We start from the raw sequence: 17,031 nt of genomic DNA on the forward strand, positions 1-17,031 counted from the left end.
GCATGTCTCTGACCAGCTCTTGTATTTATTCACTACATAACTGGAGTTACACAGGCCACACTTTCTAGTAGTCCCGGTAATGCAGACACTGCTGTTTTAAAGTGAACTCTCTAACCCCTTTTTTTCATGCTCATCATATTTGAGAATTTCAAGAAGAGTCAGCAAAACCTGAGGAACAAACAGCTCTGCTTAGGCGTAGTCTGAAGTAGCTGTGTCCTACTAATGCAGGTCCCAACCTCCTTTCACACTGACTCTGAACAACTGCAGAGCTGTGGTGTTGATGTACCTTGGGCTACATTTCCATGTCTAGTTTTAGCACATTATCGATATTGAGACACATTGAGCCTAAAAAAGGTGGTTGTTGTAGAATTTTTAAAGCTTTCCTGTTACAGTAAATAAGCAGTATAGGCAGCAGCTGTCACTGCAAGCAGCACTCCTTACCTTTTAAAGAAGGGCTGACCACCTGTACTTTCATATTCAAAAATGTCTATATGGAGGCTGTAGTCTGAGTAAGTTTAGAGATACACTTCCTTGAAAGAGTCACGGTTAGAAAACAGTAGCTGCCACATGACAATGAGAAACCCTGATGTGCTGCTCACTTCTGTTTATGCATTCATTTCAATAAAAAGCAGCTATGCTTGTTTTATGGCCAACCTACATAAGTTTCAGTTAGCGAGGAGGAGGAGGAAATGTCCTTATTATTTATTCCCACACCATCCAGCTTTAGCCTCTTAAAAACTTAAAAAATAAGTTTCAGTATATCACAGGTTGCTCTATGTTGTGGCTCTACTGCTAATGGTAGCAATTGCATCACTTGTACGTACTTGTACGTAACATTCAGGTAAAAAGCCTGAAGTTACTAGTTTCCCTTAATAATTAACTAATTATTAAAGAGAAAGCAGTATTTAGTTATCCTCTCCGGAGTATCTGTCAAACGTTTAAAAAAAAAAAAAAAAAAAAAAGACTACTGAAGCTGGTTATCTCCAATTTGCATCTGGGACAGAGCTGCTGCTTGCCTCCTACATCCTCAGCCTGCCTGCAGAACTGCTACAGAGCACAAGGCACATGAAAAGCTACTTTTGTCAGTGGATCTGGAGTTCCTACTTTTGCTGCTGCATTTATACTCATATGTACTGCAGACTTAAGGCTTTTCCTTACCTCTGCTATAGCCAAAGCTGAAAATTACTGGATTATCAGCACAGCTTTTGCCTAAATCAGCAACTGCATGTAGACTGCGCATCAAACTATTGAAATCTAGATACATTCCAGACCTTACATACAATCAGAGCTATGCAGTAAAGGACCTAAAGTGTTGGTACATTGACAATGTAATGACAATGTCATTATCTGAGATACAACCTGTCTTCACTGGAGTCTTTCAACTGAAGCATATATTTTTATAGACAGAACCGCTGTAATAGTGGCAAGGTAGAACACTGCACAGGTTTAGTGGAAGGCCTTGTCTAGAAGAATTATTTGGATTTCCAGCTCCTCAAACAGGAAGTTTTTAATGATTGTCCACTTTGCGTTGGTGATGTCAGAAACCCTGTTTAGTTTAGCAGCATATGAAATGCCTTTCAAACCCTGCATGACACCTTGCCCCACGTGAACTGCAACAAAGCTTTCTGTTTAAACGGAAGTCTTAGCCTAACCCTTGTACCTCAGGTTCCCTCCATCAATTCTTCTTTGTATAATTAAACTTGGTTTAAAAAAAATATCTGAAGTTAGCCATATGAACTCAAAGAGACTCAGACTTTCAGAAATCACACAACCCAGCAAGACGAGCAATGCTTGCATTTTAGGTCAAAAACAAGTTACATTTAATGAAAGCACAATGTAACATTTAAATCCCCTTAGTAGAGGTAGAAAGCCAGTGTTTTAATCTAATCCATTCAGATCTGAAATACTGATACCAGATACTGATTTATTGCTATTAGTGAGAATCAAATTTGAGAGCTTATAATGTCAGCAAGGTAGCATGGATACAGTTGTGATCTCCAATATTCATAGAGTGAAACATGTCCACATCTGTAGTAAGATAATAGTAGATTCTACCAAGAATCTACTGCTTCTTGTAAACATTTTATTTGTGCAGATTTTTTTTTTCATAGTTTTAATTTCTAAAGTAATGAAAGGCAAGGTTAGTAGCAGAAAACACATCCAGTTTCACATTCGGCAATGAGAACCCTGCTCTTCAAGAACAACCAAAAACCTAGCAGCACATTTTCAAACGATATTACAAGTTTTTCTGAATTACCCACCCTTCCCCCTGAAAACCAAACAACAACAACAAAAATCTGACATTAAAAATAAAGTGCAGTACCCAGAAAAATAAGTGTCAAGAAAATAGCCATGTTTGTTTCTTTGGGGGGAGAAAAGAGTTAAAAAAAAAAAAAAGTACTTGGCTTCAGTCTTAAAGAGTACTATACTGTGTCCATCATTTTGGATTCTTCTTCATCGTTTTGTATCACAGAGTTTAAACTGTAGACACCTGTGTTTATGGAACCTTGTAGATCACCTATGTTCTGCAAAACATGAAAAATTGACAGCTTAATTCTCTATAACCATATATGGGGGAGGGATAGAGGGAAACAGAGATTTAGAGATTTTAGCTTAAGTTGGATTCTTTGTGTTGTCCATCTTAAGAGGAGATAAATTTGCAATAGTAAGGAGGTCAGGTCTGAAAAATGAATCAGTAAATATCATCTCACTGTGTCAAGGATTCTTTAAATTTGCTGTCACAGCTTGTATTTAGTCTCAGTATTTCTAGCACGTGACTGCACATTTACTTAAAATTAAGCTGTTTGATCTTGAGAGACATTTTAATCAAATTATTTCAAATAAGTAGTTTCCATTATGACTGCTTCCCTAATACCTAATTTTGACAGTCTTTTAAGTCACTTCTTCATTCCAGGATGGTGGCCATCTCTGGTACTGTAACAAAAGACCTAGAGTACCCTCAGTTTCCTTTTTTACAACAGCAGGCTTCCCTTACCTTAACAATCGCATGAACAGGATTAGTCATTTTACACTGAAAGCTCATTTCACTGCCTGTGGTAAAGACTCTGAATACAATTCTAGCACCTGACCAGTTTTATGATGCAGTGTTTATTTAAGCATGAAAATGTAAGGGCACTGAACTAATGTATGCTTTTGACCTTATGCTGATGCTTTGTCAGTTCCAGCAAGTAAAAAGAAAGCCCATATACGCCTTGCATATTGATAATACTGCACATTATATCCCGAGCATTAGCAGTTCTAGGAATAATCTTTGTATTTCAGAAAGGTACAGCTTTTCAAGGCAGCACCTAATGCTACTTTAGTTAAATTAATTTCTAAAAGTAATAAACCTACCTGTGAAAAGGATGTCAGCTCTGCTACAAGACCAGGATTGACACTGAGGTCATGTAGTAACATAGTTTGAAAGCCATGTGATTGTGACCAAATTCTCACTCTGGTCTTGAACGCCTCAAGTTCATTTTTAAAAGCCTCAAAATAGCCCTCTCCTGTCTGCAAAAAGAAAAATGAAATGCCTTCACTTCAGCCACATTTACTTTTCAGCTGTAACATACACAGCACTGAAAAAACCCACACAGTAATGCATGTGACAACCTTTTGGGAATAACAACTGCAAACAACTCAAGAATAATGTCAGTCAATTAAAAATAAAATTTCAGGTAGATTTCTTTTTAAGACAATCTGTAGTATTCATACGTAGAAGCAAATTAACTGATTTATCTAAAGACATGTAAAAATAAATTTAATTTTAGCCTTTCCTTTACTCCAACTCAGAAGCAAGTACCCTTAGAAGAACAGGTGCTCGCTGTAGCACTCTGTTCAAAAGTAAAGGACAAGTTGATTCACACTTTAACTGAACTCCTTTAGGCAATATTGAAATCCATCAGTCTTGAATAACTGAATAGTCTACAGCAAACCACAGTTTCAGTCTTCCCACATTTCTGCTGCATAGTTCTGGATTGCTCTATTTCAGTAATGTGAAAGGGACACTATTTTGGACCACACCAAACTGCAAATGACATGGGAAGTTGTGACAATACATACACAGGTACACTGTGAAAACACAGTTGTAATTAGCCAAAATCAGTCCTTCAACTGGTGCACGCTTTTGTTACTTAGTTATTAGTCTGCAACAATCCTGTTGCTCCCCTGCTGTATCTTGCTTTCCCTCTGGGATAACCAAAAATCCACTAAACTTTCATTTTCAGAATTGGAATGACAGCAAAATACTCTGTCTAGAAAAGAATTGCTAACAAATCACTTTCCCATAAGCCTAAGTCAGTCAAAAAACGTTTAGCCTCTTATGGTTAGGAAGAAACCTCCACTGTAACACTGGTCCTTTGTGTAGCATCAAGGGTTTCTCCCATCATTACCCAGGTTGACTTACTTTGGCTTTCTGGAAAAAGAGACGAAAACAGCCTCTTGGATCCACATTGCAGCTTCTGGCAATTTCTATTATAAACTGCATTACAACTGCTTGGTGTGCTACTTGCTCCATCAGAGCTCTTTTCTGAAAAAAAAAAAAAAAATTAAGTTATGATTTGAAGATACTTCCTGTGATGATATTTACAAAATTCAGCATAATTTCCTTTTGCTCTTGTTCCTAAATAGGTGAGAACTGATGCTCACAGAGGCAAGAGGAGTGACAATTAGCCATAGGTAGAAATATATATCTGACAATGCACTACAGAGTATTTCTTAAAAAAACTAGAGGGTGGGAAGAACAGTTAAAATAGAGTTCTTTCTTCTGTAGTGCAGGTGGGAAACTGTATGCTTTCAGGACTTCAAAAATCTTCATACCTGTTCAGCTTCCAGATGAAAACACCACAACATGAGATATCTAGAAGTTTCTTCACATACAAGATATGGGTGATCAGACAAAAATCTTTGACTATCATCCCATCTACTCAGCATACCTAGTAAGAGAAACATAGTTAAGATATCCTAAATGGATAAATTATTTAATGCAGCAAGGAAGTTGCTTGCATTGATACCCCAGTATATATAACACCTTTGCAATGTGCTAACCTCAGAATGACAGCATGCAGCTAAATATGGGGGGTTTATTTATACATTACCAGAAGGTATAATCAGACTTTGAAGATATTAAAAGTAGATTTTAACAGTCAATTTCCTATATTTAATGCATCTCTAGCATTGTCGACAAGTTTTTTTAATCAGTTCTCATACAAACTAACAAAGTGGTGTAGGTATCTATTAGTTAAATCATCAAATAGTTTAAAAAGTTTGTGGATAGAGATTTACATTCAGTGATCCTCACAACCACAAATTTTCTAAATGTTTGTAAATAAAAATGCAAAGAAAAGAATGTGTGATCTGTCAAAAATGAAAGTGCTTCTAACATGATTTGTTAGGTTTTTAGGAAATTTGAATTTAATTACAGGAACAGCTTGAACTCAAAAAGCAGCCACATCAGTATCAGAAAATTAACTAGAAGACAGAATTGTGATAGCATGAAGCTACCTTCATGTAAAGAGCTGAGTTTAAAAATCAGAACTTGACACTCAGACCACTTCTTAAAATTGTCCTTCGTGTATCACTGAGTCATTACTGGCAACAGGTACCAGAAGTACAGCTTTACCCGTCCATCAGCGTATAATTATAACTAGGCTAAAGATAATTCAGTGGTAATGACCTAAGCTAATCTTAATTCCAGCAAACAAATGCCTAAAGAGAAAGCAATGGCTAGTATTTCTTTTGGCTGTTTTTAAGAGCTATTCAGCATAAGTTTTATTGCTTGGAAGCCAGAGCAGGATCCAAAAACAGGACTCATGCAATATGGCTAGCGAAGTCCACAGTGCCCCTTGGCAGCAGCTGGCACAGAACAAGAGACTTGAAAGAGCATTGATGTACTGTCCCTTTTTACAATGGACTCGGGCATTTTGAATTAAAATAACAACATGGCTTTGAATTTAGGAGGTAAGGAAAAAAATTGTGACCTTCTGTAATAAGGTTGCTTCTGTAACAGCTTAATCTGAATTTAGACAAAAAAGTATTCTGCCCAACTCTTAGCTAGGAAGCCTACAAGAAAGCCTCTTTTTTTTTCTGCTGAAATACACAGCAGGGGAGATGTCCTCTGATTCCACTATCATTACACTTAGCAGTTAAGGTACCTGTGCCTCTCACTGCTGTTCGCATACTCTGACACTGTTGTACCTTACCTTGGTACCTGGTACTCACAAGGCCTGCTACAGCTAACAGGGCTAGGAACCCTTTCTTTAAAACAGTTTAAGATCCTTAGAAGCTAAATAGCTCAGTAGAAACAAGTTTGTGCGAAGAACTGAGTTTTCCCAAGTCACTCTTGTTCTTTATTGTTCTGGAATTCCAAATACGGCCATACTATACCATAGTCTGAAACCAGACCGTAACTAAGAATGGAAAGCACTTCAGAGAACCATCAAAATTTCAGATTACAAGATCAGCTTTGTGCTTAATGGGGTTCAACAGTTAGGAGAGCTGAAGTGACACCTAGTGGATAATAAAATATAATCTTAAGAAATGCACAATTTCATGCACACTTTCATGCACACATATGCTCAGTAGGCATTTACATTCCCCTTTAATCAATGATTACCCCTGTAGCTTAGCAACTACCAGAAAAACATAGATTCAAAGGAGACAGCTGTGGATAATCCCATGCACTTTCGCACACACAACTTTTATTTCCATGAATGCCTTTTTCCCACTGAACAGCAGAAAAACTTGTGAGAACTTCAGTTTCCAGGGCTTAAGCTCATTTCAGTAATAGGTTTTTTTCCATTTTAAATTTAAGTTCTTATTGGTCACAAGAACTAACAAGCTTCTATGGTTTAGACCTTATTTTTCTTTGAAATTATTATCTGCCCTGATAAAATAGATCTGAACAGTCTGTTAGCCATGTCTTTCATTTGTTAGCATTCGGTACACTAAGGAGCAAACCCACACAAATTCTGTAGAAATGTGAACTGCAAAATACTGGAAAAAGCACACTCACCAAAGTGTCTAATCTTCTGTTCATGTTTTTGCATAAGTGGTTCAGACACATCTTCATCTTCTATTTCTTTTCTTTTTTGATTAATTAAACTCTGAGAAGAGAAAAATTGTACTATCACAGAAACTCCAGACATACTTTTTGTTATATACAGGAGTATTGTATTTTAATATATTACTGTTTAAATGGTATGCTCTAGTTTTAGAGTCATGTCATATTCTTGAGAAGGTTTTCTTTTAAAAATCAGACTAGAGTTTAAACGTCTCATTATAGCCTACTGACCAAAGAACTCAGAGAAACTTCTGTCCTTAGGTGGGAACTTACTGATCTGTCAACAGTGTGAATCATGTACACTGCAGCCTGAGTGCAGCTAAATCAGTGAGCTTAGGAGATGTGCTAGCTGTTCAAATTAAACTTCGAAATTACAGCTGAGATTCTACTATTAAAAAAAAAAAGTTTGTGCTAAATAATATGTATTATAGTAGTCATTACTAGAGGCAAACTCATAGTTCCACATTTTAAGAATTTGGCACAGCAGAGAAGCACACTCTGCATGCAAAGGAACTATTGTTCAGCACATTTGCCAGCATCTGGTTTGTGTTGGAAAGGACATTAAGCTCACGTAGTTCCACACCTCCCTGCCATGGGCAGGGACATCTTTCACTACATCAAGTTGCTTAAAGCCCCATCTAACCTGACCATGAACCCTTCCAGGGATCGGGCATCCGCAACTTTTCTGGGCAATCTGTTCCAGTGTTTCACCACCCACATCATAAAAAATGTCTTCCTTATACCCAATCTGAATCTACCCTCTTTCAGTTTAAAACCATTGCACCTTGTGCTGTCACTACAGGCCATAATAAAAACCCCAACTCTCTCCATCTTTCTTATAAGCAACAGGTGGGCCCATAAGGGCTCCCTAACACCTTCTCCATGCTGAACAACCTCAAGTCTCTCCGCCTCTCTTCATAGGAGAGGTGTTTCATCCCTCTGACCATTTTCATGGCCCTCCTCTGGAACAGCTTTAATAGGCCCATGTCTTTCCTGTACTGAGGACCCGACTGCTGCATGCAGTACTCCAAGCAGGGTCTCATAAGAGTAGAGTAGAGCAGGAGAATCACCTCCCTTGACCTGCTGGCCATGGGTTTTTTTATGCATCTCAGGATACAACAGGATTTCTGGGCTGCAGGTGCAATAGCCAGCTGGTAATACCTAGATGACCCACTAAAGTTCTGATTCGCACTGCTGGTAGAGAAATGTCATCCTGTATGTAGTATGAGTACGGCTTGCTCTCTTTCATGAGGCAAAGTAAGAAAAAAATTATCTTCCATTTAACACATGCTGTGGTTTTGTGCTATACTGAACACAGAAGACATTCAAGACTAGTAACAAGGGGAATGAAAAAAAAAAAAAAAAAGAGGCTAACACTTCTTTTCATGCACTGATATGGGTCATACCTTATTAAATACCTCCTTACTAAGAGGATCTGTGTTCCATAGATTCTGTCTTTCCCTCTGGTTTAGTGCTTCTTCTTTTCTTCTCCACTCTTCCTCTCTCTGTCTCAACTCTGCAGCTTCAGTCTCTGCTTTAGCGAATTCCTGATCGCAGGATTCTGAATTATGCAGTGCCAAGCTACCAAGTTTTTGCTGGGCTTCTGCTAGGTTCCACGTGCATTCTACAGAGTGCTTCATGAACTCCCTTTCTTTTTGGCAGGCTAAGTCAACCCTTTGGCTGTATGTCTGTGAGAAAAATCAGACATGCTATTTATGGAGGGAAAATTGACAGTTTACAGTTCGCACAGGAGCAGACAGGCCTAAGTCCCATACCCAACGTGCCTGGAAGGCACCTTTGATATGCAGCATTATATTTGCAGCAGTGACAAAGCACGGTATGGTACAGCTGTTTTTTTTTAGAAAAACATTTCTAATTCAAGCTGTCTGAACTTTGTTAAATGCATTTGCAAAATCCTGGATCATGTACTGCTATCAGCAATAGTCTCCAGACTGTAAAAATATTTCTGACGCAGCTGAAACCCCTCTGCCTATCTTTGGGCTGCATTGCTAGCCACAGCCAAGGGTGGGAATACCCTGAATACGTACCTCTGAAACAAAGTATCGGTTCTGTGGTCAGATCACAACAGTAAAGGAACTGCTGCTGCCTGCATTCCAGTATGGATTAGTACTTAACAGATGGCCAACATCTTCCCCTGAACTGACAGTGAAAGTGGAATTTAAGTTATGAAGTGGCTGAGGCCCAGTAGAAGCGTATGCTCCTTTTGGTCAAATCTATTGAGGAGGTCACCACTCACAGCTGGGACAGAAAAGTGATCTCTTAGCAACAGTGTTTCTATTGCTTCCAGGTGTCTGCTGGGCATTCATACTGGGTAACTTAAGAAATTATCCTCTAAAGTGTATGCCATGCCTTCTCACCAAGAGCGGAGAAAAAACACCCATACGCATTAGTTCCTCAGCCTTGCTGTGCCATATTATGAAACTCATGGTGCTGATAACATCTGGCAGAGGGGTGTTAAGGACAGCACAAGCGGTGAAAGATTATTTGAAGGAAACCTTAACGCAGGTACATCAAAGTTGTGCCAACTTCTGTTTGGGAATTTCAGCATTTTTACTTCTTTCACAACAAGATGAAGATTTCGCTGTTTAGAAAACTAGCGCCATGGCAGCTTCTTGCAAGAACCCACAGAATTCCTGACAACGAATTTGTAAGACGCCACCTCGCCCCAGCTAACAGAGAAACACACCGCCTATTTATCTGCTTTTTAGACGTAAGGACGCTGGAATAACTTCCACGCAGCTCCTTCCGCACCGCTTGCCAAACGCGGAGCTGCTCCGGGTGGCGGCAGACACCAGACCCCCCCCCGCGGCGGCGGCACATCTGCCCCTCCCGGGCCCCGCGGGGGGACGGGCGCTCCGCACACCCCCGCCCCGACACGCACCGGGCTCCGCCGTGACCCACGTCCCTCCGCGGCCACTTCCGCACAGCGGCGTCGGCCGACGGGCGCGGGGGAGGCGGGGCGCCCGCAGCACCGGCCCGCACCCGCTCCGCGCCGGCCGGGCCGGGGGAGCTGCGCCAGCGGGGGCGGGAGGCGGCGAGGGGTGGGGGACACGGATGTACCTGCGCTTCCGGCAGGCGCGGGCGGGAGGCGGGACCCTGACCCCACTCCTCGTCCTCCGCCGACGGAGGGCCGCCGTCCCGTGAGCGCGGGAGCCACAGCGCCATCCCCACCGCCGAGCCCCCGACGATCGCCGTCCCCCGCCACCCGCGGCGCGCACACACCTCACCGGAAATGAGGCAGCGCACCAGTTCCGGCAGCCTAAGTGGGCGGGGCCTGCGTCAGCCGCACCGGACGGGGGCGGGCAGGGCCGTGTCCGCCTGCCCCGGCCTCGGCCCCCGCCCCCGCCCCGGCCCCGGCCCGGCCCCGGCCGCCCCCCGGGGAGCGCCGCAGCCCCCGCGAGGCCCGGCCGCTGGTGGCGCGCGGCGGCCAGCGGCTGTGGCGGCGAGGCGCCCCCGCGCCCCCCTGCTCGGAGTACCGTGTGTCGGGCTCTTCCGTGCCGGCGGGGGGCCCGCCGCCTCCCTGGGGGCTGCCGCAGGACGCTGGCAAAATAAACGTATGTGCGTACGCAAGTCTGTGTCTGCCGATCTATAAACCCAGACGTATCTAAAAAGAAAAATAAAGACGGCGCGCCTGCGGGTGCGGGTGCGTGCGCGGGAGCCGGTGCGCGCCCAGCGCTGCCGGGCATCGCCGTAAGGGGCGCCGCCGGGCGCGCGGCGACCGAGGGCGCCACCGCGCGAGGGGGCGGGGCGGGGCCGCGCGCCGCGGCCGTTGAGACGCCGCGGTCGCCGTGACAACGCGGCTCGGGCCGGGCCGTGCCGCCGTCCCGCCCAGCCCATTGCGGCGGGAGGTGGTCGCCGAACGGGGGGCGCAGGGGGCCAGCACCCTGCCACCGCGGCCGCTCCGGACCCCGCGGTGCCGCGCCGTAAAGGAAAGGTGCGCGTACCCGCGGGGTGTGCGCCCGGGGCGTGCAGCACGCTTCCGCGGCGGTGCGGTGTGTACGCGTATGCTGCGTGTGGGTGCTTGTGCGCGTACACCCGCGAACGCGCCTTCAGCTCCCAGAGCTCCTGGGGAGCTGTCTGCTGCGTAACGGCTGAGTGCTCAGCTGGGGTGCCAGTTGACCTGCAATGGGCCGTGTTCTGCGGTGTAATACCCCCGCGAAGGGTAAAACGAGCCCTCCTTGTAGCCACGGTTTCTCATCCACGGGTTGTTTAGCTCTTCCTCCAAACAGGAGGCACTGACTGGTTCTTTGGGGCTGCAGGTATAAAGTCCGCTAGGAAGAGCGTGTGAGGAAATGGTTACATTAAATGTGGGGTTTCTCTTGCTGTGTGACATTTATTTAATGATGGGGATTACTGCTGTTGTGCAATGGGTGATGCTAATATGTGGCTCATAACAGGTCTTCTCATCAGATGTAAGAAAAGAAACAGTGGTTTTCACTCCTTCATTTCCTTGTAGGTATCAAGTGTTTCTCTTACGCTAAGGTCTAAAAAATCAGACCCTGTTACATGACGTGATTAAAAAGAAGTCCAAAATACAGAACAAGCAAACTCTCAATGACAGGCCTTAAACTGGCACCCGTTTGAGATTATCAGTAGTAAAGCCAAGGGCCTGCTGAGCCCATTCTGAGACAGAGTCCTGCAGACTTGCACTGAATGCATGTGTGTGAGACTGGACTAAGTAGTCTCATGTGAACATATTTTTTTATTTCCCAAGGTTACAGGTCCTGGTTTGTTTCTGCCTGGGAAATGCAACATTTTCTCAGTGTGTGCATCTTGCGTCAACACAAAGAGACAGAGTGCCTTCTTCCTGTTTTCCCTCTCTTGTTTCATGAGATGTGCTCTGAAAAGGTAACTTTCACTTGTTAGATGCCTTGGGCTAGAAAGTCTAACGTCTTAAGCCTTGTACAAGCTGTAATTTATGTGTAATCTTGTTTTTCTTTACAACTGATAGATTATTCTTGTTTCACATGTATTTCAACATAATAAGATGAACTATTAGGCCCGTTCCTGTAATGGAGTAGACTTCAACATTTCTTTAGGATTTTATGGTCTGGAGTTTTGACAGCAATTGTTATGAGAGGTCATCTCTCACATGGACAGTTCTTTCCTAATCTCAGTAATGGCAACAGTGTATATGAGGGTAATTTAATGTATTCTGTTTCAGATATGATTGTTCCGGAAGCAATATGATACCTCAGTTCTGATATGGCTGTCATCTATTCAAGATTTTTGTCAATACAGCAGATGTGATTTAAATGAAATTGCAAATAAATGATAAACATGGCTTTGCTGCTGTTTTACATGCCACACCTAACACTTGGAACTACTGAGAACAGGAGTCTTCAATGTTTTGTTCCTGTAATCCACTGTATGTTCATTGGCTACGGTTCTGGTGAAAGGTATTTTGTGTTTGAAAACTGGTTTCTAAAGCGTGGTGTAAGACAGAACGGCTATGTCTATTGGCAAGCAAAACTGTGCTGAAGCATTGCAAAACATCAATACATGAAGTTTAGAGAAACGGTATCTTTCTCATCCATTTCTTTCAGACTCTTTCTTTTTCAAATGACTGACTCTACCTGTCTGTTTCTCTAAAATTCTTTGCATCTGGCTCACTAAAAGCTTTCCCTTGAGGGACATGATTACTTTCCCTTTCCTCCCAGTGCTTATTATCTACACAAGTGAAAAGCTACATAGTTAATACAGCTGAAAGGTACAAAGTACAATTTTAATTAAGGCCTTTACCTTTTCTCAAGATCCACAGAGCTCTGAAAACATGACTGCTCTGTCTCTCTGCAATAAAAGCCCATAGCTGTGTTCTGTCCAGAAGTGGGTAATATATTCCACTTCTGTAGAATAGTTTCTTGTACGTTTACTGAGTCATTAAAGGAGTATCAAAGTAATTATCATGAAGTAGATGTTGTTAGATAAGTTCATCTTTTGTCTTACCTTACAGTACTGTGTTTTTGTGCCTTTGATCTTCATTATTAGTGTTAACTAGCATGAAGCAACACATTTTTATCAGGGGAAACATGTCACATGTCACAGTGCCACTGTCAAAAGCCTTACTGAAGTCGAGTTAAACAAAATTCACTGCTCTCCACTCATCCACCAAGCCAGCCATCTCATTGTAGAAAGTTACCAGGTTGGTTAAGCATGGCTTCCTCTTCATAAATCCATGCTGACTATTTGTGACTATTGTCTTGTGACGTATGTGGAAAAATGGCTTCCAGAATTAGTTGCTCCATTATCTTCCCAGGGACTGTGGTGGCCAGCCTATAGTTACCTGGATCTTTTTCTTGCCCTTCTTGAACATAGGAATGACATTTGCTTTCCTCTGGTCATAAGGACCTCTCCCAGTTGCCATGACATTTCAACGATAATCAAGACTGAACAGGCAATGGCCTCATGGAGCTCCCTCAGCACTACTGGGTGAAACTTCTTATGCCCCATGAACATACTTAAGTATGTCCAGTTTGTTTAAGTTCTCTTTATTCTGGTCTTCAATCCATAGAGGCTAGGTCTTGTTCCTGAATTTCCTTCTGGTTTCTAAGGCTTGGGATTCCTCATAGAAAATTTTGTTGGTGAACACTGAGCAAAGAAGGCATTGAATATCTCAGACTTTTCCATATCTTTCGTTATCAGCCCCTCCCTACCCCATTCAGAAAGGCCCCATATTTTCTATACCTTTACTTTTGTTGTTTGTATGCTTGTAGTATCCTATTTTGTTCCCCTTCACATCTGTCAATTTTTTTTCTTCATTGGCATTGTTGCAGACAGTGTACCCCAGACAACTGGCAGTATTAGGCAAAAATACGGCTCTCCTCCTGTTCAGCAAACTCAAGAACTGCAGTGCACATTAGCAGGAAGGGCACTGACCTTCATTCACCCAAAATCCTTTGATATAAAATGCAGTGACTGCATGCTTTAGGGGGCAGTAGGGACTTGGTGTAACGGAATGGCGCAAGAACATTGTTACCCGCTATCTTCTATAATAAAGGCAGACATGCGACTTGTATCTTCTCTTTATCCCCTGGTATTACCATTAGGGATCAAACCCCTGTGAAACCGTGTCATCAACCACACCATTCAAAGGCAAATCAAGAAAACAAGTCAGGAATCCGATTCAAATAAGGAAACTGTCAATATGCTGCAGAAATATGAGCTAAAATTATAAAAGCAATTGACTGCTCCATGGGTTTCCAGGTCACTATACCTTGGTAATTTATTATTAAATGAGAAATAATTACACGGTGATGCCACTTTCTGCTTTTTCAGAGGAAATCTAAATCAAAACCCACAAGGATTAGTTTCCCATGAAGACCCTGCTTCTCTTTGTAAAGATTCTCTTTATAAAAATTGTCAGGGAAAAACTATCAGGAAGAAGAAGTTGCCTCCGTGTGCTCACATCCGGAAACCTTGCCAGATTCAGCTACGGGTCGGCCCTGGCTTTCCTGGTGCTATCGCTGCAAGATCGGACGGCAAGTCTATAGTACTGCTGGGTCACCCGCCCCAGCACCCACTCCTTATACACCACCTTTTTAAGTCTGAGTTCAGTTAGGAGCTCCTTACTCACTCGTGCCAGTCTCCTGCTGCCTGATTTCCTACTTGTTGGAATGGAGCTTTCTTGATCTTGGGGGAGGTGATCCTTGAATATCGACCAGCTGTCACAGAAGCCTCTTCTTTCCTGCACCACCTTCCATGGGTTTTTCAAAGCAGATTCCTGAAGAGGCCCAAGTCTGCTCTCCTGAAATCCAGGCCTGCGTTCCTGCTTTTTGCCTTGATCCTGCCTCTCAGGGTCCTGAACTCCAGTGTCTCATGGTCGCTGCAGCTGAGGCTGGCCCTGGCCTTCGCATCCACGACCAGTTCTTCCTGCCGTGGAAACTGAGCAGTAACGTGGCATCCCACAACCTTGTTGAAACATCTGCGCACCATTTAGCAACAGAATCAGACCTAATGCTGCTGGCCTGAGTATTGTCCTCATACTCTTTGCCATACTACTGCCAAACCTGTTAAAGACTAACCATAGGAACACAGGGTGTCTCAAGTTGAAAGGGACCCATAAGGATCGTCAAGTCCAGCTCCTCGCAGGACTACCTAAAACGAAACTATATGACTAAGAGCATCGTCCTGACGCTCCTTGAACTCTGAGAGGCTTGGTGCCGTGACCGCTTGCCTGGGGAGCCTTTTTTGGTGACCCATCACCCTCTCAGTGAAGAGCCTTTTCCTAATGTCCTCATGAACTTCCCCTGATGCCTAGAGTGGTATCATAGGATCATCGAATGGTTTGGGTGGGAAGGGACCTTAAAGATGCTGCTTCATGGCGTCTCCTCATGACTTACCACTGGTCACCAGAGAGAGGAGATCAGCGCTGTCCTCTCCACTGCCCCCAGTGAGGGAGTGAGCAGTGAGACCTGCTGAGATCACACAAAAGCTCCAGCCCGTATCTGGCACTGGGCAACGCTGCCAGACCTTTGAGGGGATTTATATTTTAGCGCGGGAGGCCGAGAAAGCGCACCGACTGGCTACCGGGACTATTGGTCTATCCCCAAGGGGCTGCCTGTGGATGTAATCAGGGCTTGGAAGAGGGCAAGGAGGAGTCTTTTTCCTGCCTGGGAGCGGGGATCAAGAGGACAGGAACTGGGAGCCAAGGGTGTGTTTCTCTGAGGAAGAGAGAACATGCCTCTTACAGTGACGGCTCTCGGTTGTTTCTTCCACAGCAGCATTTCTGAACTGTTGAAAGAGGGCACCTTGCTTTTGAATGCTTTTCACTGCGCAGAGCTGAGGGCCGGTGCAGGAAGCAGAGAGCAGAAGAGTTGCTGTCGCTTCCAGAAACAATGTGTCACTTTATATTCCTAAAACTTGTGTGCGTTCCTTGCTGTGCATTTTGTCCTGAAACTTGACGTTGTGTGAGACGTCTCCAGTTCTAAAAATTAAATCTACAAATCAGAGCAAACCGGGTTCTTAGAGGAGATGATTTTACAAAAAGCTCTTGCATCGTGCCGTGTACGTACTTTAGCGCTTTGGAGGAGAAAAACAAAAGAAGATGAGAGGGACGACCGGTGAGTTCACTGTTGTCTGGGAAGGCTGGAGATGCTTCACATTAGAGCAAGTGTTTGTATGTTAAGCAGTGCGTCTTCTTCTCACTTGTCCATTTTTAGGTGGACAGTTCTAAATGATTCAGCAAAGTCACCTCGCCCTTACCTTATCGTAAGGTGAAGCAAAGAGTCAGACCAGCAAGAGCGTCTCTCGGGTTCCGTGTGAAATGAGGTTCTTGTGATTCGCTGCTAGTAGCGACAGAGCGGGGCTACTACCGCTGTTGATACTACTGCCTGCTGCAAACAAATCTTTTAAAACCTCTATGCAGGCTTGTGTTGTTTTTTGGTTCAGATGAATTGTCCACAAAAGAAAAAGCCTGTTTGGGACGGACAGGTAGCAATACCTGGCCAGGAGGGGTGGAACATGAACACATAGGTGGGAGTTCCAGCAAGTCCCCTGTGTTAAGCAGCAATGTGCCTCTGAGGAAAACCAGTCCTGAAGTAATTCCAGGAAAAAGGGATCCTGATGTCTGTCTTCTTCACTGACTGAGGCTGTATGTCTTGCCTCAGTTGTTTGTTGTTTCAGCGAGTACCTCTCAGGGTCCCCACCCAAAGTTCATTCACATGAATACAAATACTTGTGGGGGGATAGCCAAATCCCTGCGTCAGTATGAGGTTGTCGTGCTTGTGACGTGGCATCTGTTCTGCCCCTTGTCACAGGCAAACTGTTCACAATCCAATCAGCATATTGGGAAATGACAAAGAAGTCCTACAGTCCAGGAAAATTTGTGCACTTCTGTTCTGAGAAACAGCTTGGTGCAAATTGTCCCTGCTTACTCATGCATATTTCTTTGGAGCACCCAGAAATGTAAGAGGCGCTGTCTAGTGGAGGCACTTTCCCAGTAGTAGTTTCTC

At 43.7% G+C, this 17,031-nt stretch overlaps 1 protein-coding gene across 1 annotated transcript; it reads right to left on the reverse strand.

The window, feature by feature from the left end:
* Positions 1-1,796: 1,796 nt before the first annotated feature.
* CDC37L1 (cell division cycle 37 like 1) lies at positions 1,797-10,394 on the reverse strand. The gene is made up of 7 exons (XM_040579897.1): positions 10,142-10,394; positions 8,467-8,748; positions 7,013-7,103; positions 4,819-4,934; positions 4,406-4,528; positions 3,355-3,510; positions 1,797-2,525 (listed from the first exon to the last, which is right to left on the reverse strand). The coding sequence occupies exons 1-7, from the start codon at positions 10,244-10,246 to the stop codon at positions 2,424-2,426; spliced, it is 975 nt and encodes a 324-aa protein (XP_040435831.1). The 5' UTR covers positions 10,247-10,394; the 3' UTR covers positions 1,797-2,423.
* Between the last annotated feature and the right edge of the window lie 6,637 nt (positions 10,395-17,031).

Source organism: Falco naumanni, chromosome Z (genome assembly GCF_017639655.2).
Source record: "Falco naumanni isolate bFalNau1 chromosome Z, bFalNau1.pat, whole genome shotgun sequence".
NCBI lineage: Eukaryota > Metazoa > Chordata > Aves > Falconiformes > Falconidae > Falco > Falco naumanni.